Here is a 26,790-nt window from a genome sequence, read left to right on the forward strand (position 1 = left end):
TGATGCCTTGCCCCGCCTTCTGGACGCGAGTTTCAAAAAGTGCTTAGCAGCCTCCGCTGTGTTTATTGGTACTAGAAAGAGGTTCACTGGAGAGTCAGGGACTTAAAAGTGAATCCCAGGGCTGGAAAAACATGGGGTCTTCTCCAGTTCGCTTATTTTCCAAATGATGTGGCCGAGGCTTACAAAGGATCTGAGGGCAGGTCTGGGTCTGAAAGTGGGACGTCACACTGAGCCAGGCTGGACAGGTCAAAGAGCTCTGTTGGCCGAGCTCAGCGCCACAGCGCGCTGTGCCAGGAAGACTTTATTCTGCGCCTCCTGAGGTAAAGGGTAAAGAGAGGTGGAGATGAGACAGATCTTCTCTCCACCCGTGGTCCTTTCCATATTCCCCAGGACCCCTTCCCAGGGACCGGGCCTGGCTCACCGTCTCTCTCTGGCGTTTGAGTTCAGAGATGAGGCGTCCATATGAGTTAGCCAGGGCCACGGTATACGTCATCAGGATGCTAGAAGAGACGGAATGGAAGCTACTCCTCAAACGCCCTTAGAATATCTTCAACGTAGGGCTCTTTAGTAATCAGGAGTCTGGACCTCCTCCTTCAGACTCAAGAAGTCTAGTATCCCAGCCCCCTCCTTTCCTCAGACCCAAGAGTCTGGGCCCCCAGCCCCCTTCTCTCTTGGAAGCAGGCAGCGGGACCCCAGGTCAGACATTCAAACTCAGACCCAGGAGTCTAGGGCTCTCACCTGGAGATCAGCAGAAGGGGCACAGCAAAAGCCTGGGTCCCCAGGAAGAACAGAAATTTCTGGGCAGTCTGAGGGAGCTTGGAAATAGACTTGGGGATCTCGGCCCAGATGGACGACTGCCCCCGGAATGGACCACACAGCTTAGAAGGTGGGATCCTGAAGTCAGAGACAGGCAGAGCTCAAGGATGGCCAAAAGTCAGAACCCTGGAGAAAGGAGGAAGGAGGGAGGGAGAGAGAGGCAGGTGCCTCTCACACTTACAGGAAGATGCTGTAAAGCACAGGAACGGTGGAGATGGCCAGACTCAGGAGAAGGACCAGGGGGAAGAAGAAGTTCACAGTGGAGGCCCGAAAGGTGCGGGAGGCCGGAGAGCAGGTGGAGAAGAGGGTGATCTGGTGGGGGGGATGAGGGAATCTGAGCCCCAGACTCTCCTTCTCCACCATCCAGGAGCCCTGGTCCCTGGCCTCCGCTCCTCAGTCAGGATCCAGGAGCCCCAGTTCTTTTCCACTATCAGACACAGGAGTCCGGGTCCCCCTTCCCTCAGACCTAAAAGTTGGGATGCTCTGGACCCCTCCTTCTCCCACATCCAGGAGTCTGTCCTCCAGAACCATCCTCCGTCAGGATCTAGTAGTCCACGACCCTGGCATCCTTCCCCGCCAGGACCCAGTAGTCACATCCCTCAGTCCCCTTCTCCCCCCAGGACCCAGAAGCCCAAGCCCCAATACCTCCCGCTTCAGACCCAAGGGTGCTCCCCACCCCTCACCTTCTTCAAATAGAAAAGCAGCAGGAACTTGGCCGTGTTGAGCAAAGGCAGTAAAGGGCAGAAAAAACTCCCCACCCAGACCACTGTCTGTGCGTAGATGAGCCGCAGCACTTCGTCAGGCACCCGGAACTCCAGGGTCCCCGCAAAACGACCCAGCGCCCCGGGACAGAGGCCACAGAGCAGCCTGAGGGGCGGGGTGAGGCCGGGCCGAATCAGAGGCAGGCCGGCCACGGGTTTCCCCGCCTTCACCGTCCCGCCCACCAATCGGAAGTGAGCATATCTGGGGGTGGGGCGGAGCCTTCAAGGTTCTGGAGGGGGTGTGTCTAGAGAGCGGGGCTTGAGGCGTAGAGGTAATCATGGCAGTAGGGACAGGGCCACAGGGAAGTGACTACCAAACTCGTGGAGGGGCGGGGTCTGCAGACAGGGCAGCCAGAGGCAGGGCTAGAAAGGGGAGGGGGGAACGAGAAAACTGGGTGCGGGACGGGGCCACAGCAAGGGGCGGGACTCTCACTTCCGAGGAAACTGGATGAGCAGCGTGACTGCCAGGCCGGTCAGGAGATCAAACAGCAGGAGTTTGTACATCTCCTGTCCCAGGCGAGTCTCCCAGCACTGAGGAAGGAAGAACAGGTCATAAAGACCTCAGGACCCAGACACCTGTAGACCCGAACGTCTGAGTCTCCAAACTGCAAGCATATGAGATTCTATCAATACTTTCTCTGGGGGTCTTTAGGTTTTTTTTTTAATCCATAGCCCTGTCCTCAAGGGGGAGGTATTCTAGCACCCCAAGCTCCCCTTTCCTCCCAAGCCAGGGGTCCGGACCCACCAGGCTCCTCCTTTCCTTCAAGGACCCAGGAGTCCGTCCCCCCCCACCCCTCATCCTCACCGGAAGTTCTTTGTAATTGTAGCCACAGGTTTTGCACTCCTCAGCGTCCGCATCTCCCCCGCAAGTGATCTGATTCCAGAGAGAGATGAGCAGGAGCGGCAGGGAGGCCAGGCGGAGAATCATTGTCCTGGCAAGGGGGAGAGAGAGAAAGGGAATCAGCACTGACCGAGTGCCCGACACGTGCCTGGACCGTCCTGTGTGGAGCGTGCTCACAATTCTCCCCATTTCCCAGATGAAGAAAACTGAGGCTCAGTGACAGGAAGAGTCGGGATTTGAATCCAGATCCCACTGGATCCCATATCCTGACGATTTCAGTCTCTTATTTGCTACAACCAATGTCCCCCGACCAGCCCCACCATCATCCCCGGCCCACCCCAGGAGTCCAGAACCTGAACAGGATAAGAACGATCTGGTGGCTCCTGGTGTAGCCCTCCAGTGGGGCAATGAGCTTGAACACCAGTGGCAGCACGAAGTTGACCCCGGAGATGAAGATGGACGGCAGGTAATCCACCAGGAGCTTCAGCAGTGGCATTCTCTGGACATTAGGCTCCTCCTAGGAGGGAGGGTGGACCAAGAGAAGAGGCTCTGGGGTCCTGCAGGAGCCCTGCTTAACATCCTCCCCCAGCCTCTTCCTCCTTCATCACCGTGAAGTCCAAAGTCCAAACATAATCCCCCCCACACACCAACCCCTCCTCTCTGAGATTCCAGGAATCATAGGCCTCAGCCTCCTCCACCCCTGGAAATGTAGGTTCCAGGCCCTTTCCTCCCCCGGGGTCCTCCACACCTGCAGCTTCACAGTGGCCCCTGTAGCCCAGTAGACGCCGTAGCAGGCTGCCCCCAGGAGTGCCAACACCACCACGTGGAACAGCACCCGCACCGACCACACCCTGGCTTGTTGGCCCAGCGTCCGCACCGCAGCCTGGCGCCGCACCGCTGCTTCCTCCAGCTCCACCTAAGGCCGGAAGAGACGTCCACTTGGGTTCCATTACCCTAGGTGCAGCCTGTGGTCCAGAGCCCAGGCTCAACGTGAACCGATGCAGCACCGCCCCTCCAAGAACATCTATAATCCTTATCTCAGCCCATCCAGGGCCCTCCAGGTGACAATTGAGATCTGGCTCCGCCCCCAAGGCCCCGCCCAACACGTCCAGCTCCTCCCAGGACCCGCCCAGCACTCATGCCTGGTGTTTTGGAGTTACAGTTCTACTTTATCAAGCCCTTTCTGGCCACACCCTTCTCTTAACTTTGAACCGAGGAGCTTTAGGTACCGCCCCTTTCCTGCTGCTAGCTTTTTCCTGTACCCTTTGACTTCAGGCATCCCTGTAGTGGCCTTGGCCCCTATCCCCAAGGCCCGCCTCCTTAGAAGAAAGCTCCGCCCAGCATCTCTCTGGAGGCCCGGTCCCTGGTCTAGGCCCCGCCCATTCTCTCAACCCCGCCCCCTCGGGTGACATCTGGTTGTAGGCCCCCCCACCCCTAAGCGCACCTGCAACTCAAATAGGATGTTGCGCTGGCGCAGCCGCACGTGGACCTCCCCGCTGAGGCCAAAGTCCCAGGCAGCGAACACCCGGTGGCTGTAGCTGGTCATGGCCCCTGACTCAGCCAGCAGCGTCTGCTTCAGCCCAGACACCGAGCTAAGAGAGGGGAGATCCGAGAGGCGGGGCGTAGCAGGACAGCCACAAGCAGGGGGGATACCCCTCTCCCCTTCTGGGGCCAACAGGGAAAATGAACTCTAAGACCTTGGGCATTTGGAGAGCTGCTACCTGGTGGAGACACATACAGTCATTGTTGCCAAAGCCCAAGAAAGAGATTCAGAGAGGCCCAGAGGAGGCCAGACACCCAAAAAGAAAAGACAGAAACCTAAGATAAGGACAGCTCTCCAGAGAGAAGAGAACAGAGACCCTGGGGAGAGAGAGATTTAGAGGGAAGACTGAGACCCCCAAAGGGGGGCAGAGATTCCAAGAAAAGGGGTCAAAGACTCAGAGAAAAAGAGATGGAGAAAGGCGGGGGGTGGTGGTCAGAGACTCAGAAAAGGAGGGGGCAGGTACAGAGACTGCAGAGAGGGGGCCAAAGGCCCAGGGAGGGATAGAAAACCGGAGGAAAGGAAAGACACGGACAACTGAGCAGGAAGACTCCACTCCCACCTCCGCCGCCCCGGCGCTGGCCCCCTCACCTCTCACGTGGGCCCAGAGGCCTCCCACCCGCTCTCCCTGCTAACACCTGGGCCCGGTCTCCGCTCCCGAGCTAGTAGAGCCTTCCTTTTATGCGGATCCGATGGCATTCCCACTTAAAACCTATTCCGCAGCTTCTTTTTGTTTTTTGGTTGTTTTTTTTAAGTCTTTCGGCTGTGCCCTGCAGCATGTGGGATCTTAGTTCCCCGGCCAGGGATGGAACCCGCGGCCCCTGCGGTGGAAGCGCAGAGTCTTAACCACTGGACCACTAGGGAAGTCACAGCTTCTCTTTGTTCTTGAGTCCTAGGCTCCTTCATAGCATAGCCCCCCTGATCTGGCCCCCACCTACTTCTCCAAGCTCAAATCCTGTCCCCCCCGCCTGCCTCCTCCTCGCCTTTCATTTCCCAACCTCTTTCCACCACAGGGCCTTTGCACTCACAGTCCCCTCTGTCTGCAATGCTGGTGTCTTGGCTGTTCACCTGGCTGGCTCCCTCCCACCATTCCTGTCTTCCTCTACAGGTCACTTCCTCAGAGAGTTCTTTACTGACCACTCCATCTAATGAGGGTCCCCACCCATTATTCTCTATCACACAGCAAACTATGGCCCTGGGACCAAATCCTGTTTTTGTAAATAAACTTTGATTGGCACACAGCCACACCCACTCATTTTCTTACTGTCCACAGCTGCTTTTGCCCAGCAGACTCTAGTTGAGACAGAGACCACATGGCCTGCAAAGATGAAAATATTTCCTACCTGGCCTTCATTTTTTTTTTTTTTTTTTTTTTGAGGGCCTCTCACTGTTGTGGCCTCTCCCGTTACGGAGCACAGGCTCCGGACGCACAGGCTCAGTGGCCATGGCTCACGGGCCCAGCTGCTCCGCAGCATGTGGGATCTTCCCGGACCGGGGCACGAACCCGTGTCCCCTGCATCGGCAGGCGGACTCTCAACCACTGCGCCACCAGGGAAGCCCTGGCCTTCATTTTTTTTTAACAGAAAAAAAAAATTGTGCTGATCCCTGCTCTACGCTCTATCCCATTTGTTTTCTATATAGTACAGCTCCCAAACTCAAATTGCTGACTTGCTTGTTTATTTAAGTCTTATCTCGAAATTTATCTCCCCTACTCGACTGTAAGCTGTACAAAGGTAGGGGGACCCCCATCTGGTGTTCCTGGGCCCTGTCAAGGTGCCTGGCATTTAGGAAACACTCCTTTTTTTTTTTTTTTTTTTAAGTTCGTGGTTTCTTTCTTGATCCTAGTCCCTTCCCTTGGGGATCTCCCAGGCTTGCCTGAATGCCAGTGAGTCTCAGGTTTGTAACTTCAGTCCAGACTCCTCTGCAGAACCCACGTATGAACTGCCTACTCAATATTCCCTCACCAGTTCAAAAGGCATCCCAGAATCAACTGGTCCAGAACTGCACCCCGGATATTCCCTGACAAAACCTGTTCTTTCTACAGCCCTCCCCATCTCCACCAACAGCAAACACCTGGAGTCATTCTCCATCATTCACCACACCCCACGTGCAATTATTAGAGAATCCTGTGGGCTTTCCTCTCAACATATATACAGTCTCCCTTTATATAAAGAACAAACGGGCCAAAAGCAAGCTATAGTGTCAATAGAAACAATGGTGGTTGGGCAAGGGGGTATGTAGTCAGCTGAAGAGATATTGAGGAACTTCTGGAAGCTAGTCATGTTCTGTTTCTTGATGTGGATGGGAAATGTACCAAGATCTATACTTTGGTTTGTCCATTTTTCTGTGTGTGTGTGTGTGTGTGTGTGTGTGTGTTTTGTCATGCCACGCAGCTTTCAGGATCTTAGTTCCCCAACCAGGGATTGAACCCAGGCCCCAGCAGTGAAAGCACAGCGTCCTAACCACTGGACCACCAAGGAATTCCCTGTGACTTTTTATTTTTAATGAGAAATATATATGGTCAACTAATATTTGACAAGGAAGCCCACATACTCAGTGGGGAAAGGATAGTCTCTTCAGTAAATGGTGTTGGGAAAACTGGATATCCACATGCAGAAGACTGACATTAGACCCCAACCTTAAACCATTCACAAAAATTAACTCTAAACGGATTTAATACTTAAGCATAAGACCTGAAACTGAAAAACTCCTAGAAGAAAACAGAAGAAAGTCTCCTTGACGTTGGTCTGAGCAACGTTCTTTTGGATGTGACACCAAAAGCACAAGTAACCAAAGGAAAAATTAATAAATGGGGCTACTAAAAAGCTTATACACAGCAAAAGAAACAATCCAAAAAAGGGAGAGGCAACCTACAGAATGAGAGAAAATACTTGCATATCATCTATCTGATAAAGGGTTAATATCTAAAATATAGAAAGAATTCATAGAGCTTAATAGCAAAAAAACAAAACAAAACACCAACCAACCAAACAACCCAAAAAACCCAATTAAAAAATGGGCAGAGCAATTGAATAGACATTTTTTCAAAGACAAGCAGATGGCCGACAGGTATATAAAAAGGTGCTCAATGTCACTAATCATCTGGGAAATGCAAATCAAAATCATGAGCTATCACCTCACACCCGACAGAAAGACTGTTGCCGGACTTCCCTGGTGGCACAGTGCTTAAGAATCCGCCTACCAATGCAGGGGACATGGGTTCGAGCCCTGGTCCAGGAAGATCCCATGGAGCAACTAAGCCTGCGCACCACAACTGCTGAGCCCGTGCGCCACAACTACTGAAGCTTGCGTGCCTAGAGCCCGTGCTCCGCAACAAGAGAAACCACCGCAATGAGAAGCCTGCGCACTGCAACGAAAAACAGCCCCCGCTCACCGCAACTAGAGAAAGCCCGCATGCAGCAACGAAGACCCAACGCAACCAAAAATAAAACATTAATTAATTAATTAATTTTTTTTAAAAAAGAAAGAAAGGCTGTCACCAAGAAGGTAAGAGATAGCAGATGTTGGAGAGGATGTGGAAAAACAGGAACCCTTGTGCCCTGTGCACTGATTACGGGAATGTAAATTGATTCAGACACTAAGGAAAACAGTATGGAGTTTCCTCAAAAAAATTAAAAACAACCACCATGTGATTCAGAAATCCCACTTCTGGGTATTTATCCAAAGAGAATGAAAACAGGATCTCAAAGTGATATCTGCCCCTGCACGTTCACTGCAGCATCATTCACAGTAGTCAAGATATGGAACAACCTAAGTGTCTGTCAACAGATGATATATTTTATATATATACATAATGGAATATTACTCAGCCATGAAAAAAGAAGGAAATCTTGCCATTTGAGACAACAGGGATGGACCTGGAGGGCATTATGCTAAGTGAGATAAGTCAGACAGAGAAAGACAAATACTGTATGAGATATCACTTATATGTGGAACCTAAAAAAGCCAAACACATAGAAACAGATTAGAACAGTAGTTACCAGGGCTGGGGCGGGGGGTGCAGGAACTGGGGAGATGTGGGTCAAAGGGTACCAACATCCAGTTATAAAATGAGTAAGTTCTGGGGATCTAATGTACAATATTCTGCCTGTTGTTAACAGTGCTGCATTATATACTTGAAAGTTGCTAAGAAAGTAGATCTTAAGTGTTCTCGCCAAAAAAAGAAATGGTAACTGACTTGATGGAGGTGTTAGCTAACCTATGGTGGTAATCATATTGCAATATATAAAGGCATCAAATCAACACAGTGTATGCCATCAACCTACACAATGTTATGTGTCAATTATATCTCAATAAAGCCGGGGGAAAAAAGAAATTCAATGGAAAAAAAAAAAAAAACTAAACCCCAAACTGACCACTTGTCACCACCCTGGTCCAAGCCACCTCTCTTGGTGATTTTTGCAATTGATTGCAATAATCTCGTAACTATTCTACTTGCTGCTGCCTTGCCCTGAAGCTCTCTCCCTCCCTTTCCCTCTCCCCAGCTCCCCTGTCTTCCATAGCGCCCCAGATTCTTTTCTTTTAAAACCTAAATCAGATCAGGGTGATCCGCTCAGGCACCTGCAATGAGTCCCATCTCAGAAGCAATCCCAAATCTTTGCGGAATGTGGGCCCAGCCCCTACTGCTCCCCGCTCTCTGCTCGCCGCCCCGCCTCTCTCTGATCCAGCCCCACAGGCCTCCTTGTGCACCTTGAAACACGCCAGCCCTGCTGCCTCGCTCCAGCGGTGCCCTCTGCCTGGAATACCTTTCCCCAGGTATCTGAGTGACCAAATCCCTCACTTTCTCAATGTCTTTGCTTAAACACCATGTCCTCAATGAAGCTTCCCAGATGCCCCATTAAAACAGCAGCCTGGGGGCTTCCCTAGTGGTGCAGTGGTTAAGAATCCGCCTGCCAATGCAGGGGACACGGGTTCGAGCCCTGGTCCGGGAAGACCCCACATGCTGCGGAGCAACTAAGCCCGTGCGCCACAACTACTGAGCTCACAAGCCACAACTACTCAGCCCATGAGCCACAACTACTGAAGCCCGCGTGCCTAGAGCCCGTGCTCTGCAACAAGAGAAGCACCGCAATGAGAAGCCTGCGCACAACAACAAAGAGTAGCCCCCGCTCGCCGCAGCTAGAGGGAGCCGGCGCGCAGCAGCGAAGACCCAACGCAGCCAAAAATAAATAAAAACAACAACAAAACACACACAAAAAAAACAGCAGCCTGGCCTTTTTCCGGTAAGTGGCCTGAGGTGACCTCTAAAAATGGTTCGCTATTCACTTGACCCAGAAAACGCCACAAAATCATGCAAGTCAAGAGGTTCAAATCTTTGTGTTCACTTTAAGAACACTCGTGAAACTGCCCAGGCCATTAAGGGTATGCATATCCGAAAAGCCGCCAAGTATCTGAAGGATGTCACTTTAAAGAAGCTATGTGGATTTTTTGATGATGCTGATTCACTTTGTTATACAACAGAAACTAACACAACATTGTAAAGCAATTATACTCCAATAAAGATGTTTAAAGAAAAACACAAAAAAAGCAATGTGTGCCAATCCGTCGTTACAATGGTGGAGTTGGTAGGTGTGCCCAGTCCAAACAGTGGGGCTGGACTCAGGGTCGGTGACCCAAAAAGAGTGCTGAATTTTCACTGCACACGCTCAAAAATGCAGAGAGTAATGCTGAACTTAAGGGCTTAGATGTAGATTCTCTGGTCACTGAGCACATCCAGGTGAACAAAGCCCCCAAGATGCGGCGCAGAACTTACAGAGCTCAGGGTCGGATCAACCCATATATGAGTTCTCCCTGCCACATTGAGATGATCCTTACTGAAAATTGTTCCTAAACCAGAAGAGGAGGTTGCCCAGAAGAAAAAGCTGTCCCAGAAGACACTGAAGAAACAAAAACTTATGGTCTGGAATAAATGCTGCAAAAAATAAACACACAAAAAAGTAAAAACAAAACACCCCCAGCAGCCTGGGGAGTTCCCTGGCGGTCCAGTGGTTAGGACTCAATACTTTCACTGCTGGGGCCCGGGTTCAATCCCTGGTCAGGGAACTAAGATCCCACAAGCTGTGTGGTGCGGGGAAAACAAAACAAAACAAAACAGCAGCAACCTGGCCCGGTATCACTGTCAGTCCCCCTCACCTGCTCTGCTTGTACCAGATTACCCTCTAACAAGCCATGCAATCCACTTATTAGGGCTTATTGCTTATCACTCGTCTCTCCTGTTAACAATGTCAGCTCCCCCAGGACCAGACTCGGTTGGGTTTTTGTTTGTTCGTTCTTTTTTGCCAGCTGCCTAGAACAATGCCCGGCCCATAGTATCTGCTCAATAAATATCTGTTGCATGAGTGAATGAATCACCTCCATTTGTTTAGCATTCTCCCCTCCAGAAAAGATGTAATTAATTTGCTTGCTTAATACCTTACCTTCCCCACTAGACTGTAAGTCACAGGAGGGAGAAACTTCTCATCTTTATCCCTGGCCTGCAGCAATCATGAAGCATTTTAAAATTCGATTGCAACTCAAATGGAGAGAAAGGGACCACAGAGCAAGACTCGGGATTCTGGAGGAGGGGGGTCTATCACTGCTACTCCCCTATGGTGTGGGGGGCCTGGGTGTAGGGGTGTCACTGACCGGTGCAGGATGAGAAGCAGGTAGAGGAGGTAAATGGCAAAGGTGGAGCACAGGTAGGTGATGGCCAGGTGCGGGCGGGGCGGGTAGAACCCATAGAAGAGAGGAGACCATTCTAGAAAACCCTGGGGAAGGAAAGACAGGGCAGGGGTCACCACGGGGCTGGGTAGAGGCAGGGTTCAGGGAGCTGGGCCATCAGGGTCGGGGGTCACCGAGGGCACTAGGGCTCAGAGCAGGGGCTTCCCAGGGACCCAGGCACGCACCTGTCCGGAGAGCAAATTGAAGAGATCGGTGGAGAAGGAGACCAGGCCCTGAGAGATGGGCCTGTAGGAGCCGCAGGGTGAGGAGGCGTTAGGAGCAGGGGGACCAGGGGGAGTCCCTTCCAACCAGGTGGGCAGCAGAATCATGCAGGCTGTAAGCACGGAGGCCAGCACGCTGAGAAGCAGCAGGAAGCGCAGCAGGGAGAAGAAGGACTCGGTGCCAGCGCCAAACTGGCCTGCAGGGGGCAGCAGAGAGGCCGCGGGCTCCCTTCTGGTCCCAGACCCCTCCTCCCTCAGGCCCAGGGGTCCAGCCCGCAGACCCCTCCTCCCTCAGACCCAGAGGTCCAGGCCCTCAGACCCAGGGGTCCAGGCCCCCAGCCCCTCACCTCTCAGACCCAGGAGTCCAGTCCCATCCCAAGATGCCAGACCAAAGCCCACCGTACCCCCAATCCTCTTCAGCGTCCACTCCCAGGGCTGCACGGAGCGCAGGCCTTCCCGCACCTTCTCCTTGGACCTCCGAAGCAGAAGAGTCCAGTGGGCGGCCCTGGACCCCGAGCCCTGAGCCACTTGGTTCCTGGCAAGGCTCTGTCTGGGAGCGAAACAGAGTCAGACACAGAAAAGGAGGGGCCTAGTGGCCCCAAATGGAAACCACCCACATGTAGAAACAACCCAATCCTTGAACCAGGAAGTTAGTTGAAATATATTCCTAACACGGGATACTCCATAGCAATGAAAAGCAACACACCTAATGCTCAGCATAGGAAGACAGACAGAAAATACAGACCGCAGGGTTCGATTTACACAGAGGCACAGAGCAAACACAGTCAAACTCTTCTCTTCAGGGCCACACACACAGGTGGCAAAGCTATGAAGAAAAGCAAGGAATGATCCTCAGTGAAAGTCTGGGAAGAAGAAAGGGGGGTGCCCTAGGTGGCGTTTACCTGGACCCTCACTTTGGGAAAACTCTTTAAGTTTCTACATGATGTTTCATGCACTTTTCTGTCAGCAAATACCATCATAAAGTAAAAAATGAAAAAAAAAAAAAGAAAAAAGGAAGGTAGGTGTGATATTGTGATTTATAATAAGAAATATATATTTGGTAGTGTATGATGATCTCACATGTGGAATCTAAAAAAACCGAACTCAAAAAAATAAATAAAAATTTAAAAAAAAGAAAAAACCAAACTCAAAAGAGCCTAGGATGGTGTTTACCAGGGGCTGGGGGTAGGGAAATGGAGATGTTGGTCAAACTTCCAATTATAAGATGAGTGAATGCCGGGGATTTAAGGTATAGCATGGTGATTGTAGCTCATAATACTGTGTTGTATACTTGAAGCTTGCTAGGAGAGTAGATATTCAATGTTCTGACCACTGCAAAGAAATAGTAATTATGTGACACGATGGAGATGTTAGCTAGCACTACTGGGGTAATCGTTTTGCAATACATCAATGTAAGTATAGGGCTTCCCTGGTGGCGCAGTGGTTGGGCGTCCGCCTGCCAATGCAGGGGACGCGGGTTCGTGCCCTGGTCCAGGAAGATCCCACGTGCCGCGGAGCGGCTGGGCCCGTGAGCCATGGCCGCTGAGCCTGCGCGTCCGGAGCCTGTGCTCCGCAACGGGAGAGGCCACAGCAGTGAGAGGCCCGCGTGCCGCAAAAAAAAAAAAAGTATATCAAATCAACACATTGTACACCTTAAACTTGCACGATGCTGTATGTCAACTGTATCTAAAACTGGAAAAAACTTAAAAAAAAAGAAGTATATATTCGGTCTTTGTCCTGTTTCTGGCACACAGTTCCTAAACCCTCGAATTTCCCAAGTGGTGACAGTGATAAGGGTGCCTTTTTTTATGTTAATGAGGTTATATCTCCAGGTAGATAGCGTCAGAATTGAGTTGAATTGTTGGACACCAAGCTAGTGTCAGAGTGTTGCTTGGTGTGGGGAAAATTCCCCACATATCGGAATCGGTGTCAGGATTATGTAAGGAAAAGGGTCAGTTTTCAAGGGCTCCCTGAAGAGTCACACAGGACCCCGTTCTCGGAAGGGCGTCCCACTTGCTGTGCCGTTTGAATGCTGTGCTGTTGCCGTCTTAAAAGGAGTAATAATTGTTGAACAGCAGACCCAGCATTTCCAGCTTTCACTGGGTACTGTAAATTATGTAGCGGGAGAAAGGCAAGAAAGAAATGAAAGAGTGATAGGCTTTGAAGAGGGGGGGGGCAGAGACAGACAGAAAGCAGAGAGGAAAGAAAACGGACAGATCTCAGACACCCAGAGAAATAGAGGCAGACAGCCTTGGAGGGACAGCAGACACGAGAGACGAGAACTTGGGAGAGAGAGAGAGGAGAAAGAATCCCGGAGACAGGACTCCTCGGAATCAGAGAAGCACAAACACAGACAGGAGAGAAAGGAACCCAGAGGCAGCTCTGAGAGAGGCAGGGACCGACAGGAGGACAGAGTGAGATGCAGACAGAGCCTCCAGCAAGTAGGAGGATGGTCCACACCTGGCTGGGAGTGGGAGGTGGGCCTCACCTGTGTGCGCGTCTGGCCTGCATGGGCCACGGCAGTTCCCGGGAAGGGCCAGGCTCCTGCAGTTCCTTTTGTGTGGCTTCTGCAAGGGACTGGATACTCCTCTGTCCGTCCTCCTCCTCCTCCTCCAGGGCCCCCCAGGGCAGCACCCCAGGGCCTCGGTACCGAAGCGTAGCAGCACTGGGGAGCTCATTAAGCACAGAGGACAGCGATGGACCTGGGGCAGGAGGACAGGCGGCTGGGAGAGTCCAGGCGTCCAGGCCCCCAGCCCACCTTCCTCAGACCCAGGGGTCCGGGCCCCCAGCCCCTCCGCCCTCAGACCCAGGGGTCCAGGCCCCCAGCCCCTCCCCCATCAGATCCGGAAGTTTGGAATCCCCGGTCCCAGACACCAGCCCCATAGCCCTGCCAAGCACCCAAGTGTGGCCCCTCCAGGCCCCTCCTACCCCAGGGCTGAGGAGTCCGCTCCTCAACCTCCTTTTCTGTCTAATTCAGGTTGTGATCCTGGCCCCTCCCATTCCTCAGATATTCCAGCCCCTAGCCCTCTCCTCCTCCAAGACTCCGGGTCTCCAGACTCCTCCCCAGAACCCAGAAGTCCCAGCCTCTGGGTCCCCTCCCCCCCAGAGACCCGGGAGCTGAAGCCCCTCCCCCTTCGGCCCTGGGGTCCCAGGAGGCGGACCTCCGTTCTCCGCCTCCCTCAGGACTTTGCCAACCAGGGGAGTGGGACCTGACCTTCCTCGGGCTCCCCCACCTGTTCTGGCCTCCCGGGGTGCCGGCCATCCCCCAGAGGAGGCCCAGGCCTCCGGTTCCGACATCGGGCTCTCTTCAATGGCCCCAGCCGCGGATCTGTTTCCGTCTCTAGGGCCAGCAGAGCAGGGACTGCCCCAGGTGAGGGAGGAGCCTGAGACAGGGGCATACCTGGCCGCCAGGTGGCCCGGAGGAAATAGCCGGCACTTCCCGTAAACTATCAGAGCCTCTGCTGGGAGCTGAAGTCCACAGATGCCTGCGTGGCTCCCGGGGGGTGGGGTGGGGGGGCTGCGTGGTAGCACATCACAGAGGGATGCAGTGGTACAAGTACCCCCACATTGATCACCCACAGACATTCCCACATAGAGTCTTGGTGTGACACTTTATTAGGAGAGATTTACACATTCTGAGCCTCTTAGGTCAAAGGATGACAAGAGGGTGACAGGAGTGCTGGGACCCTTAGGTGGCTCAGATGGAACCTACGAGAACCATAGTCCAAAGGCCTGCACATCTGCGCCTCAGCTTCTCAGTTCCAGGAGGGTTATACTCCGTACTGGTCTAATGAGACAAGAGTGGAAGCGACCAGAAAGAGGTCCCCCACTCCCAGAGCCTGCCCTGAAGCTCCTAACCCCACACTGTGGAGCCAAAGAAGGGAAATTTGCCCAAGAAGCCATGTCGCCCACTGGCCCCTGCTGTTGGGGGTAAAACGCAGCTCTCTCTGAATACCTGGCGCTGGGCAGGGACAAAGGGAGATTCTTGTCTGGACCATATCTTGATTTTTACAGGAGGGAAAACTGATCATCTGGGGCCCTCAGGGCGGAGGCTTTTCCAGGCACGGTGCTGAGCTGGGGAAGCGGGAATCCTCTCCAGGGCCCTTGCCATATTCAGGACTCTTTCTGGGAAGGGAGACAGCAGCATGCTTCACAGAATTCCCAGGCAAAAGCTTGGTAGCTGGACCGACGGCAGAGGGAGTGTCATGACAGCTTACTCCTCCCGAAGTTTTCCTGAGGCAAGGCTGGTGGCGGGGGACGCTGTCTTCCGCTGGCTGGGGCTGCCCCCACCTAGAGCCAGCCCCAGCCCGAGGGCCACCAGGGCCAGGATGTGGATGCAGAAGTAGATGGAGGCCCAGTAGCGCAGGGTTTCGCCCAGCGAAAGCAGCACAAAGCCCATGCACATGTAGTCATAGGCCCGCATCTTCAGGAACCAGTGCACCCAGTCCCAGGCCTTCTGGCCCCTGGGGCTGAGCCGCCCCCGAAAGGCCGACTCCAACCGGCCCTCAGCTGCCAGGCACAGCGGGATGGTCAGGAAGCTCAGGTAGTAGCCAGGGTGCAGGCCGTGCCAGTAGGCGCTCAGTAACATGGTCCAGGCGCTCCTGGGGGAGGGGCTAGGAATCAGGACCCGGAGTGCAGGCCCCCTGCCCTCTTCCCTGAGACCCGGGGGTCCAGGCCCCCAGCCCCTCTTCCCTCAGACCCGGTACTCTCTACTCTCTTCTCAGAAACCCCCTCCCAACACTATTTTCCCTCAGGACCCAGGAGTCAAGTCCCCAGCCACTTCCTCTTTGAGGATCCAGGAATATAAATCATGATCCACGAAGACTCAGAAATCTCCAGCCATGGTCTCTTCTCCTTAAGGACTCCAAATGCTATCCCTTGAAGACCCACAAATTGAGGCTCTGATCCCCACTTCCACAGAGAACCCACAAATCAGAGCAGGCTTTGCCAAGGACTGTGGCCTGAGTTCCTGCCCATGGGCATCAAGTTTTCCCTCTGGCACATCAGGGTGTTAAAAGTGCAAAGATAACCTAATGACAGAATGACACTGACCACCCTTTCCTGGGGGGGCGGGGGGGAGGGCGGAGGGTGTACGGGTCCATAAAAAGGTGGAATTTTCCCTGTTGCCAACAGGGAAGATCTTTTCCTCCTTCTCTTTTCTTAGGCCATTTCCTTGAAAAACCTGTTTGAGCATCTTTCCGTTATCCTTTGGATACAGATGGAAATCTTTGAAATGGTAAAACAGGCCTCTAGAAAGTGTTACAGTCCAGGAATGTTCTTCTCGAGGGCCTGGGAGCCATCTCTCTGAAGCCTAGGTGTGGAGGGAGATAGAGCCTGTCTCCCTGCAGCTCTGAGGGTTTACCCTAGGTGCCAGCTCCCAGCTGTAAACACCTGCTGGTCATAGAGATAGGAGTTTTATTCTTCCTTTACATAGACACTTAACTAGCACAGGTGGCTACCCCAATCACCAGGTGAACTTGGGATGAACATGAGAGCACGCACAGTGCTTGTGGAGTCCTCCGACGTGAGGACCAGTTATGGTGTCTCTTGAGAACACGCTACGTAAAGGGCTCTAAGTGGCGATGGAGAAGACAAAAAGGGTGAGATTTCCAGACGACTAATAAGGACCTACTGTATAGCATGGGGGAGTCTACTCAGTACTCTGTAATGGCCTATTTGGGAAAAGAAGCTAAAAAAAGAGTGGATATATGTATATGTATAACAGATTCACTTTGCGGTACACCTGAAACTAACACAACATTGTAGATCAATTATACCCCAATTAAAAAAAATAAAAATAAAATGGATGGATGGATGAACTGTTATAAAAAAAAAAAAAGGCTGAGCTTTCTTTCCATCTTGGTAATCTCAGCAGTGGGTTACTGGCGCCACGCCTCGAAATCTGGTTTAATGCTTATTCAATAACTGGGTTTTTTTTTCCTATTTTTTGGCCACGCCGCGAGGCATGCAGGATAATAGTTCCCAGAGCAGGGATCGAACCCACGCCCCCGGCAATGGAAACGCGGAGTCTTCACCACTGGAGCGCTGGGGAAGTCCACAAAACTGTTTTCTTCCTTTTCTACCTCTGGTGGAGAGAGAATGCTCTGGGTCGGCAGAACTGAAAGCAGTTGACGGTAGGACACACATCAGCGCAAGCCCGGCATCTGTAACCTCCACGTGTGCACACCTGAGCTCTTGGCCGTTCCGCCACCTACTCTTCCCTCCCTGCTTCGCTGCCCCCCTGCCCCCCACAGTGAACACTCTCCAAAGAATCGTCTAGGCTCCCCCTTCCGTCCTCTCCTGAAGCCGCTCCAAGCCAGCTCTCACCTCAGCCCTCCACTCTGCTCACTGAAGCTCCTGGCCCCGGAAGACACACAATCCCTTCCTCGCTCCTCCTTGGAACACGTACTTCTCTTGGCTTCCTTCCGGGAATGAATACTTTGCTGATTGTCCTCCTACGTCACTGGCTGCATCTGTGCTGGCTCTTCCTCCTGGTCCCTAGGCTACACCAGGGTTTCTCAATCTTGGCACTACAGACACCTGGGGCAGGATCATTTTTCGGGGTGGGGGGGTGGGGGGAGGTGGAGTGCTGTCCTATGCAGCGCAGATTGTTTAGGAGCATCTCTGGCCTCCACCCACTAGATGCCAGTAGCACATCCCCATTATGACAAAAGCGTCTCCAGACATTGCCAATGCCCCCCGGGGGTGCCGCACAATTGCTCCCCCCCATTGAGAATCCCTGGTCTAAACGTTGGCGCGCTCTGTGCTCTGACCTGATGCTCAGCCCCAGAGCTTTAAGTATCATCCACACCTGCTGACGCTCACGTGTCCACTTCTTACACCAACCCTTGCATTACGCACCAGAATCACACAACTAACTGCCTAGCCAACAACCCCAGCTGGAAATCTAACAGTCACCTCAAGGTCAGGGAGACTAAACCCAAGTCTAGCTTCCTCATCCTTCCCACTCCTGAAACTTCCTTCTGCCCAGTTTCCCCTCCTCAGGAAACAGCCCTTCTGCGCCCGGCCATCACGCACAACCCATCACCTGGGCATCGAGCTGTTTCCCCCCTCCACCTCTCAAATGCATCCACTTCTAGGCCACTGGTCCCCACTCTAGGATACCATCAGCGCCCACCGGGCCAGGCCCTGCTTTATGGCCTGCACCCCTCCCCCACCTTAGCCCATTCCCACACAAGCTCGGGGCAGATCTTTAAATCATGAATCAGATCACACACCCAGGGAAGTCTAGCTCCAGAGGCACCATGATTGACTTCTTCACTATAAGAACGTGTCATGATGTATCCTGACCTCATCTGGTGACACTCGGCAGGTTTTCTAAGATCAGACCTCGGATGCTGGGTCTCTTCATCTTTAAAATGGGGCTGATGAGAGCTCCTACTGCCCAAGGTCGTAAAGGTAAGTTTATCTTATCTTTACAGAAGGCCTCCACTCAAGAAATATCAGATGAGTGAAGGATAATACAAGCCAATCAGGCCTCACACTAAGTGCATTTCACACTTTATCTCATTGATTCCTCACATCAACCTATGAAACAGGTAACAGCATTACCCTCATTTAAGAGTTGAGGAAACAGGGGTCAACTAACTCCTTAAGGTTTCTTAGTAACTGGCAGTGTTAAGATTCCGGAAGGTCTAGGACTCAGTACACTGCGTTTGTGGAGCGGGGCTGACTTTAAGGAGGTAGAAACGGAGGCCCAGTGAGGAGGAAGAATTGACCCCAGAATAACGCAAAACAGCCAGCGCAAGGCTCAAGAAACTACAACTCCCATGACCCTCAGGGGTGGAGGCCCAGCGGGGGAAGCCGAAGGCGGCCCCAGGGGCAGCTGGGAGATGTACTTCCGTGCCGTCCTCCGAGACGGTTGGGCTTACCTGAAGACGTAGGAGCGCGCGGGCGCGCTCTTGTAGATGTACTGCGCCAGCCACCACTGCACCGTCATGTTCCAGTACCGCATGCCATCCCGCACGCGCACGCAGAAGTCTGTGCCATAGCAATCGATGTTGCGGATGGTCTCATAGTCGTACTCCGTGGAAGCCGCTTTCTCCGGACTGGTGGGGGGGGGGGGGTGGAGGATGAGGGTGGGGGACAGACATGCAGCTCAGCCAGGCCCCCTCCTGACTCTGGCTACTGTCCCAGCCCCGGATGCTAAGGAGGGGATCCTGGCCAGGCAACAGTTCTCTGGCTGTCACGTTTGCTAGGGCAACAGGGGAGGGTAGCCCAGACTGAGCATTTTTGGGAAGTGCACAGTTCATCAGCAATAGGGTTCTCCTCTTTGGTAAGGGGCCCTGTAACAGCCAGGAAAAGTCTGGAAGGGCCACGGTTGCTAAGCTATGAGTCCTTAGCAACCTGACCTGCCAATGGTCTCAGATGCTAGGGAAAGGCCATTCCTTAGCAACCAAGCTCAGCATCTTCAGAGAAGCCTCCAAGTAGTCCATTCTAAATTGCTGGACACTTCGGTTGTTACGGAAGCAGCATCCCTAACAATGAGGTGGTCCGTGGTTGCTAGGGAGATGTTTTAGGCCCGCCTGACACCTTGATGGTCTCTGTTGCTATGGAAAGGGCATTCCTTAGCAACAAGGCCTAGGGTGTTTAGAAAAGCTTCCTGAAAGGGCCTTTCCTGGCTCTTGGTCCCCAGGATTGTTCTAAAGGGTCATCTCCAGTAATACAGTGGTTCCTGGGTCACTGGTGCCAACACCACCCCCCAGCAGTGGGGGATATCCTTGGCCCACCTGAACCGTTGGCAGCTTCTGATAATGGAAGGGGGGCATCCATTAGGGGCGGGGTCCAGAGGTTTAGAAAAGCCTTCAATTCCTGCTTGACATCTTCTGGGGGATACCCTCTACTATGGCAGTGGCAAGAAATTTGCAGGGGGGTGCCACTTCCCCCGCAATGGAATGGCAGTTTGTGACTATTAGGGGATTGCCCAACCCTTGTAAGGAGGAGGAGTTCAGAATTTACATCAAAGGGCTGCTTTCCCAGCCCCAGCCTGAAAGCTGACCATGACCGCTGGGGACAGAGGGACAGGCCATTCCTGGTTGCTAGGGGTGCCATTTCCCTAGCAACACAGGAGCAACATATCCTTAGCAACAAGAGAGTCTGTAGTTACTAGCTGTGTGATTTATCTAGTGATGAAGGAGCTAGGGGGCTAGTTTCGCCAGCAACAAGGTTAATTGACAGTTACCAGGGGATTTCCTGGGCAACAGTAGGAAGGCGACATGCGTTGCTAGGAATGGTGTCCCCTCTGCTAGAGGACAGCATGGTCAAGGATGCCATTTCCGTAGAAAAAGAGGGCAACAGCAGGCTGTTATGTGACGACATCCCATGGGGAGGGGCGTGCTCGCTCCCAGCCAACAAAGGGGCAGTTTAGGGGATGCCGTTTCCATAGCAACAAAGAGCAGCTTTCTGGCCGGAAGCAGCAGTGCTGTTGCTAGGGAATGTTCTCCTTAGCAACAAAGGGCTACTCCTCACTGCCCAACGATGGCACCCTGAGCAACCAGGGACAACTGGGTTACTGGGGTGTCGGTTCCACGGCAACAGAGGGACAGCGTGTGATTGCTGTAACACCTTCCTTTTCCTAGCAACAGAGAGCAATTCACCATCCCAAGGGGGGACAAGCGCTAGCAACAGGGGGCAATCCGTACGTATCAGGACTACTGTTTCCTTAGGACAGGGGAAGGCGGGCTGTGGTGGCTGAGGGTGACACTCCGCTGACAACAGGTGGGAGACCTGCCCGCCCCTGCTCCCCGCTATCCTCCCTGCTAGGGGCAGGGCCAGCCCGCGGTGATTGGGCCTGCCGGGTCTTGGGACACCTCCCTCCCGCCGCCTGACCTGCTGGGGGGTGGGCATTGGAGGGTGGGGCCGCCCCCGGCCCGGGCTTTGGCGGCCACGGGGTAGGCCCCGAAGCCGGCGGCAATGCAGCCGCACTCGGCGGCAATCCAGGCCACGTAGAAGCGCATGCGGAAGGCGAAGAAGACGGGGATCATGTAGAAGAGGCGGGCGGGCAGCGGGCGGGCGTAGAAGGCGTCCTCACGCACGGCCTCCAGCGGGAACAGGTGGGAGGAGAGCAGGAAGAGCAGGCCGAAGAGCGGGGCCGGCCAGGCGCGCCGCAGCAGGGGCCGCAGGCTGGGCACGGCCCCGGGGAAGGGCTGCTCCAGCCAGTCCAGGTACGTGCGGTAGCGGAAGAACGGGCCTGCGGCGGGAGGGAGGGTAGCTGGTCAGACTCGGTACACCTGGTGGGGGGGCGAGCTCCAGTCTCGGGGCGGGGTTGGGGGAGGGGGAGATGGACCAGAGATTCGGGAGCTGAGGTGGACCAGGAAGAGAGGAAGGAGAGAGAGAAGAGAGAGGGAAGCAGAGAGGGGAGTGGGGGTATGAAACCCAGAGAGAAAGGGACAAGGAAGCGGAGAAAGGGGAGGACAAGGGACTCGGCAGGAAATAAAGAGGGACAGACACTTACGGAAAGGGACACAGAGCCTGAGAATGAGGGGGATGGAGACACGGAGACAGATGGAGACAGACAGACCGGACCTGGAGGGATGGGGTTGGGGGTGAGCTGGGTATAAAGGAGTGACAGGAAGTGCAGCAGTGCATGTGCAGAGGAAGAGTGGAGTGAGAAGAAATGAGAGGGTGGCAGGGGCGGGACCCCTGGGGGACCTGATGAGGACTTTGAGTTTTGTTCTAAGCGCTAGGAAAGCAGTATAGGCTCGCCCGCCAGGGAAGTGCTGGATTATCGTTTTGCCTTTTCACGAGACCCCTCTGGCCACTGAGCAGGGAGGGGCTGCAGAGGGACAGTGATGGAAAAGAGGAGAATGTTCTTGGCCTAGGGAGGGAGCAGACTGGGGTTAACAGAAGTGTGAAACGTCTTACACGTCACAGAAGGCCACACACTGTATGATTCCACTTATCAATGTTCAGGATAGGCAGATATAGAGAGATAGAAAGTCAATTAGTGGTTTCCAGGGAATGGGGGCAGACGGAGGTTTGGGAGACGACGGCTAAAGGGTGCAGGGTTTCTTTTCGAGGTGACGAAATTACATGGCAGTGACGGTTGCACAACTCTGTGAACAGACTAAAACCCAGCAAGCTGGATGTGGTTACCAGTGGGTGAATATGGTAATCATAGCTCAATACAGCTGCTATGAAAATGAACACCTTCTAAGAGGTCAACATGAGTGAAAAATATTTTCTGAAACTAAAAATGGGATCATAAGCTGTGAATGCTTGTTGCCCGGGCAGCAGAAACGTTAGGGTGATGTAGATCTTTCTCCTTTATCTCCTGTTTGCTCCCCAAAAGTTACAAGGAGTCACTGAGGCTGAGAACAGTCTGTCTCTACTCTGGAGGGGCCCTGGGACCAGGGGGAGAGTCAGACGTGGACTCGGGCATAGATGTTCACCCTCAGAGCAGCAGATGCTGGAATGGAATGTGGGAACATGGAACAGGCACCCAACTCCAGGCAGAGAACGGAGACAGAGGTTGAGGAGCTGCGGAGGCAGGCCTGCGGGGCAGGCATGCTCACCTGTCATGATTCCCACGTAGCAGTAGCTGTAGCTGAGCGTCTCCATCAGAGAGGGAACGTCAGGCAGCAGCCCCAGGCTGGGCCCCTTGCTGAAGCCTGAGGCCATTTCCTTCCTCTGGGCCACGTGCAGGTCCTGTACTTCACTGGCTAGACTCACCAGCTGGGAGGAAGGGGTGCAGGGAAGGACAGGTCAGACACGGGCTTCCTCTCACCCACCTCCCTTTCACTACCTCTCTGGGCAGCCAACAGCTGCTGCAGCCCCGTGCAGCTGGGCGCCGAGTCTCTACTCCACGGGCAGCTCTGGGCATCTAGTCGTGAATAAGAGCTCCTTGGTGACTCTCGCAGGGCTCACTCCTGGGCCCCTCTGTCCTTTTTCTCTGCGTTCCATCTTTCTGGGTTCTCCTGCAGTTCGTGACTTTAGATACCACCCGCAGTGTAACCCGGTGGGACTTCTCCTCCAAGCCCCAAGCCTGTTCATCAAGCTGCCTCTAGGGAATTCCCTGGCGGTCCAGTGGTTAGGACTTGGCGCTTTCACTGCTGGGGCCCAGGTTTGATGATCCCTGGTCGGGGAACTAAGATCCCACAAGCCGTGTGGCGAGATCAAAAAAAAAAAAAAAAAAAGCTACCTTTTGTCATTAATACTTGATATCTTCCAGGCACCTCGAATTGAACACATCCAAGGTGGAACACGGTATTAGCCTCTCCCCAAACTGGGTCGTCTTCTAGTCTCTGCCGTCAGCAAATACCACCACCATCCAATTCATTGCTTAGGCTGGAAACCTTCCTCCCTCCCCGAATCGAATCCCTAAGTCTCTGGAATCTGTCCCTCTCGCTTTGCCTCCACCACTGGGCTGAGTATGTTCGGGCTCCTTCTTCAGATCTGCTCTCTACCCTTCTCCGCACAGACCCCAGGCCGGCTCAACATCCACAGGCCTGTGTCTTCCAGCTTCCCCCTGGGTTTAGTTGGCACAGAGCCCCAGGCAGAGATGGAGGAAGGCAGGAGTGAGGCTTGGGTTTTTATTCCCTTGTATTGATAAGACCACCTTGGGCTGGCCATGACCCTTGATGGTCTTCTTGAACTGGGGGGCTCTACCCAAGTCTTGTTCCTTCCCGGCTGCACTACCCGCCCCTCCTCTCGTGCCCTGGGGCCCAGGACCTCTCCCCATCCCGCCCTCAATTGCTCATAAATGCCGGGCTTCCTGGTGGGGCCCTGACTGACCTCCCCACAGGCCTGCATCAAGCCGCCACTGTTTGTCAGCTGGACTTTGATAAAAGAGTCCCACGTCACCCCATCTTGCCCTTTCTGCTTCAACTCGCTCAGCATCAGGAGGAAGCATGTTTAAACCTGTAAATCTGGTCACACTGCCTCTTCTGGCAACAAATCAAAACACCTCTTGCAGTGGGTCTTGGGCCCCCACAGGAAGAAGTCGGGACCCCCTCACCTTAGCCAACAAGACCCTGCATGGTTTGGCCTGGGCTGCCTGCGCTCTTTTCCTCTCCTGATGGACGGTCCATGTGGCTGGTCCACTGCTGATGGGACTCAGCCGGCTCCCTTCCACACACGCTGGCCCCTATGTCCTGAAAGCCTCTTTCTCCAGCTCCCGCTGGGAACACAGGATGCTGAGGAGACCTCGTTCACCACCTCACATGACCGTTCTGTTCACTGATACATAGCACATAGTAGGAACGCACGACTTTACGTTCCCGGGGGTGGGGCCTGGGAATCTGTTTTCACCCATCTTCCCAGGTCATGGAGAGGCGGACGTGGTGTCCTGGTTTTGTGTCCTTAACTAAGTGCTACCTCCCCAGAGCTGGCTGTCCTCCTTTGCAAAATGGCTTGCTACAAAGATGCACTTTAGCTCAGCCACCACATGGCACCCACAGTTACATAACTTTGGATACTTCTTTACCCCAGGGAAGAGCTGAGAGGTGAAGCCCCGCCCCCGGCGGGGTGTGTGGGAGAGACCAGCCCCCTTCCTCTGCCTCCCACGGGAGTGGCTGGGAGGAGAAGGTAAAGTCTCGGTGGTTAACTGGCACACAGCGAGGGCTGGAGGGGAGTCTGACCTTCAGTGTCAGCAGCAGCTGGACGGCATTGGTGAAGGGTGTGGGAGTGGGCAGGCCCAGCAGGCTGAGCGCTCGGAAGAAGAGCAGGTATGAGAAGGTCCAGGCTAGGGCCAGGGCGTGGCAGGAGCTGGGCAAAGGCAAGAGGCGTGCTGTGCTGGGTGCAGGGGTGCAGGACAGCTTGCCTCAGCCACCCCTAGGTTCCAGCTACAAATCCTTCCCCACCTCCCCACCTTCAGAGACAGAAAATGAGGGGCGGGGGGTATGGAATGAGCACGACTGAAACAGCCACACAGAAATGCACAGCAACAGAGAAGAAAATGAGAAGGGGGTTAAGAGAGGCTTCAGGGTGAAGACCCTTCAATCCTCCATTTTTTCTGGGAGGGAGGGAGGGAGCAGGAAGGGAGAGGGAGAGAGGGGAGGTGGAGGGAGAAAGAGGGAGGGAGAAACAGAGAGAGAGAGAGAGAGAGAGAGAGAGAACCAATACCAACGGTGGCAGGGCCAGCAGACTAGTAATGCCCTCCTCTCTCCTGAATCCACGACATGGATGTAAAGGCCCAGGACAAACACACAGGGACAAAGACCCAGAAAAAGGCAGGAGAGGAAGAAAAACAGACCAGACAAATGACACAGAGAATCTAGAGATAAACAAGAGACATCCGGAGATGGAGACAGAAACAGAAAAAGACCCCAAGAGGAAACAGGTCGCTTCCTCCACCCCCTCCATCTCCCCCTCCTCCCCCCACCAAATCCTCACCAGGGCTGGGCCTGAATGAGCGCCCAGGTCCCAAGGATGGTGATCAGAGAATGCAAAGTGTGGGGGCCGCAGGTGAACAAGGTGAGCCCTAGGCCCACAGCTGCTGCCCCCCATCTCTTCAGCCCAGGTCCTGCAGGGAGAAGGCACAGCATAAGCGTGGAACCTTCCAGGGGTCCCCAGCCCGGGCACACCCCCCCCCTTTATTTTCCACTGGGGAGGGAACCTGACTCACCAGCTTTCTTAAAGAGGAAGCCGATGGGGACAGAGATAAGAAGAACCACTAGATATGTCCATTCTTCGGGTGACATGTTCTGGGGGAGGGGCAGAGGTTCCCAGTGAGAACACAGGAGTCCGGGCCCCCGGCGCCTCCCCCTTAGAGGACTCAAGGATCCACCCCCCCGACCCAGTCCCCAGTTGTCGAGGATCCAGGAGTCCTACCCTCAGCTCCTCTCCTCTGACAACACAGGAATCCCGACCTCCAGGCCCTTCCTCCTTCGAGGACAGAGGAAGCCACCCACAGAACCCCTCTTTTGAGAACGCAGGCCCCCAGCTCTCTTCTCCTTTGAGAACCCAGGAATCCAAACCTCCCGGCCCCCTCCTCCTTCGAGTATCCAGCAATCCAGCTCCTCTCTTCTTATCCCCCAGCCTCTCCCTCTTTGAGAACCCTGCTCTCCAGACCCCCTGCCTTTCTCCGAGAGGGCCTCAGAGGGGCCCAGGCCTCCAGCCTCCACCTCTTTCGGAGCTCCGGTTCCTTCTCCCGTCTGAAACCCAGAGAGCGGGCCCCACTCCTGTTGGGCGCACCAAGAGCGGGTCAGATCCGCTCCGGGCAAAGCCACAGGCGGTTACGCCACCCGGGAGCTCGGCCGCGCTCCCGGCACCGCCCCCGCACCTCATCAGCCCGCCGATCCGCAGCGACCCCACACTGTCCAAACCCCTCCCGATCTCCGGGGCGCCTCCGCACTCCGCGCCCACCACACCCCTGCCCAGGCGTGGCGGACCCACCTGGGCCCGCGGCTACGCGCCGCCCGCAGGGCAGGAAGCAGCCGAGCAGTCCCGGCCCGCGGGCCACCGCGGGTCCGCCACGCCTACCCCGCCCAGCACGCCCCCGCGTCCCCAGCCTCTTCCGGGGGCGCCGGCTGGGCTGCGCGGTCCGGGGCCGGGTTGCAGCGCCCGGCAGGCTCCGGGCTGAGCAGGGAAGGAGCCCAGACTGGGCGCAGGGAGCACGAGTCCACAGCTGGACACGGACTCTGTTCTACCGAGCTGCGAGCACGCAAAAGGGCGGGGCTTCGGGCTCGGAAAGGGGTGGGGCCAGAAGCTTCGGGCACGGAGGGAAGCGACCGAACCTGGGAAAGAGGCGGGGCCTGGAGCTCAGCGTTCGGAATGAGGTGGAGCCTCCGCTTCAGGTTCCTTGGGACAGAGTCGGGAGGTGGTTTGGAGGCGGGGCCACAAGCTTCGGTTTTCTTCGGAGGTAGTCGAGTACTGAAGGTCTCTGTTCGGATGTAGGCGGAGCCAAGAGCTTCGGCCGGATGTGGAGGGGCC

The 26,790-nt window shown here is 54.4% G+C and overlaps 2 protein-coding genes and 1 pseudogene across 4 annotated transcripts; 1 reads left to right on the forward strand and 2 right to left on the reverse strand.

Moving 5' to 3' along the window:
• Positions 1–128: 128 nt before the first annotated feature.
• On the reverse strand, positions 129–14,484 carry TMC4 (transmembrane channel like 4; the record flags this gene model as incomplete). Its single annotated transcript, XM_079724143.1, has 15 exons — positions 129–315; positions 422–500; positions 739–894; positions 998–1,128; positions 1,500–1,683; positions 2,011–2,108; positions 2,383–2,509; positions 2,772–2,935; positions 3,167–3,334; positions 3,863–4,010; positions 10,604–10,725; positions 10,864–11,096; positions 11,304–11,449; positions 13,388–13,601; positions 14,133–14,484. The coding sequence occupies 15 exons, from the start codon at positions 14,482–14,484 to the stop codon at positions 247–249; spliced, it is 2,391 nt and encodes a 796-aa protein (XP_079580269.1). The 3' UTR covers positions 129–246.
• Positions 9,229–9,903, forward strand: LOC307066206 (large ribosomal subunit protein uL22-like; annotated as a pseudogene). The gene is made up of 2 exons: positions 9,229–9,397; positions 9,511–9,903. The product of its transcript is annotated as a large ribosomal subunit protein uL22-like (transcript).
• A 24-nt stretch (positions 14,485–14,508) lies between the features above and the next one.
• Positions 14,509–25,559, reverse strand: MBOAT7 (membrane bound acylglycerophosphatidylinositol O-acyltransferase MBOAT7; the record flags this gene model as incomplete). Of its 2 annotated transcripts, XM_079723939.1 has the most annotated exons (7): positions 14,509–15,500; positions 18,792–18,968; positions 20,749–21,109; positions 22,434–22,593; positions 24,498–24,624; positions 25,252–25,381; positions 25,484–25,559. In XM_079723939.1, 7 exons carry the CDS (start codon positions 25,557–25,559, stop codon positions 15,113–15,115), a joined length of 1,419 nt encoding a protein of 472 aa, XP_079580065.1. In that variant the 3' UTR covers positions 14,509–15,112. The 2 variants fall into 2 exon arrangements, with proteins under 2 accessions (XP_079580065.1, XP_079580066.1); XM_079723940.1 differs by lacking the exons at positions 24,498–24,624; positions 25,484–25,559 and having other exon boundaries at positions 25,252–25,365.
• Between the last annotated feature and the right edge of the window lie 1,231 nt (positions 25,560–26,790).

Source organism: Hyperoodon ampullatus (assembly GCF_949752795.1).
Source record: "Hyperoodon ampullatus genome assembly, chromosome: 18".
Lineage (NCBI taxonomy): Eukaryota > Metazoa > Chordata > Mammalia > Artiodactyla > Ziphiidae > Hyperoodon > Hyperoodon ampullatus.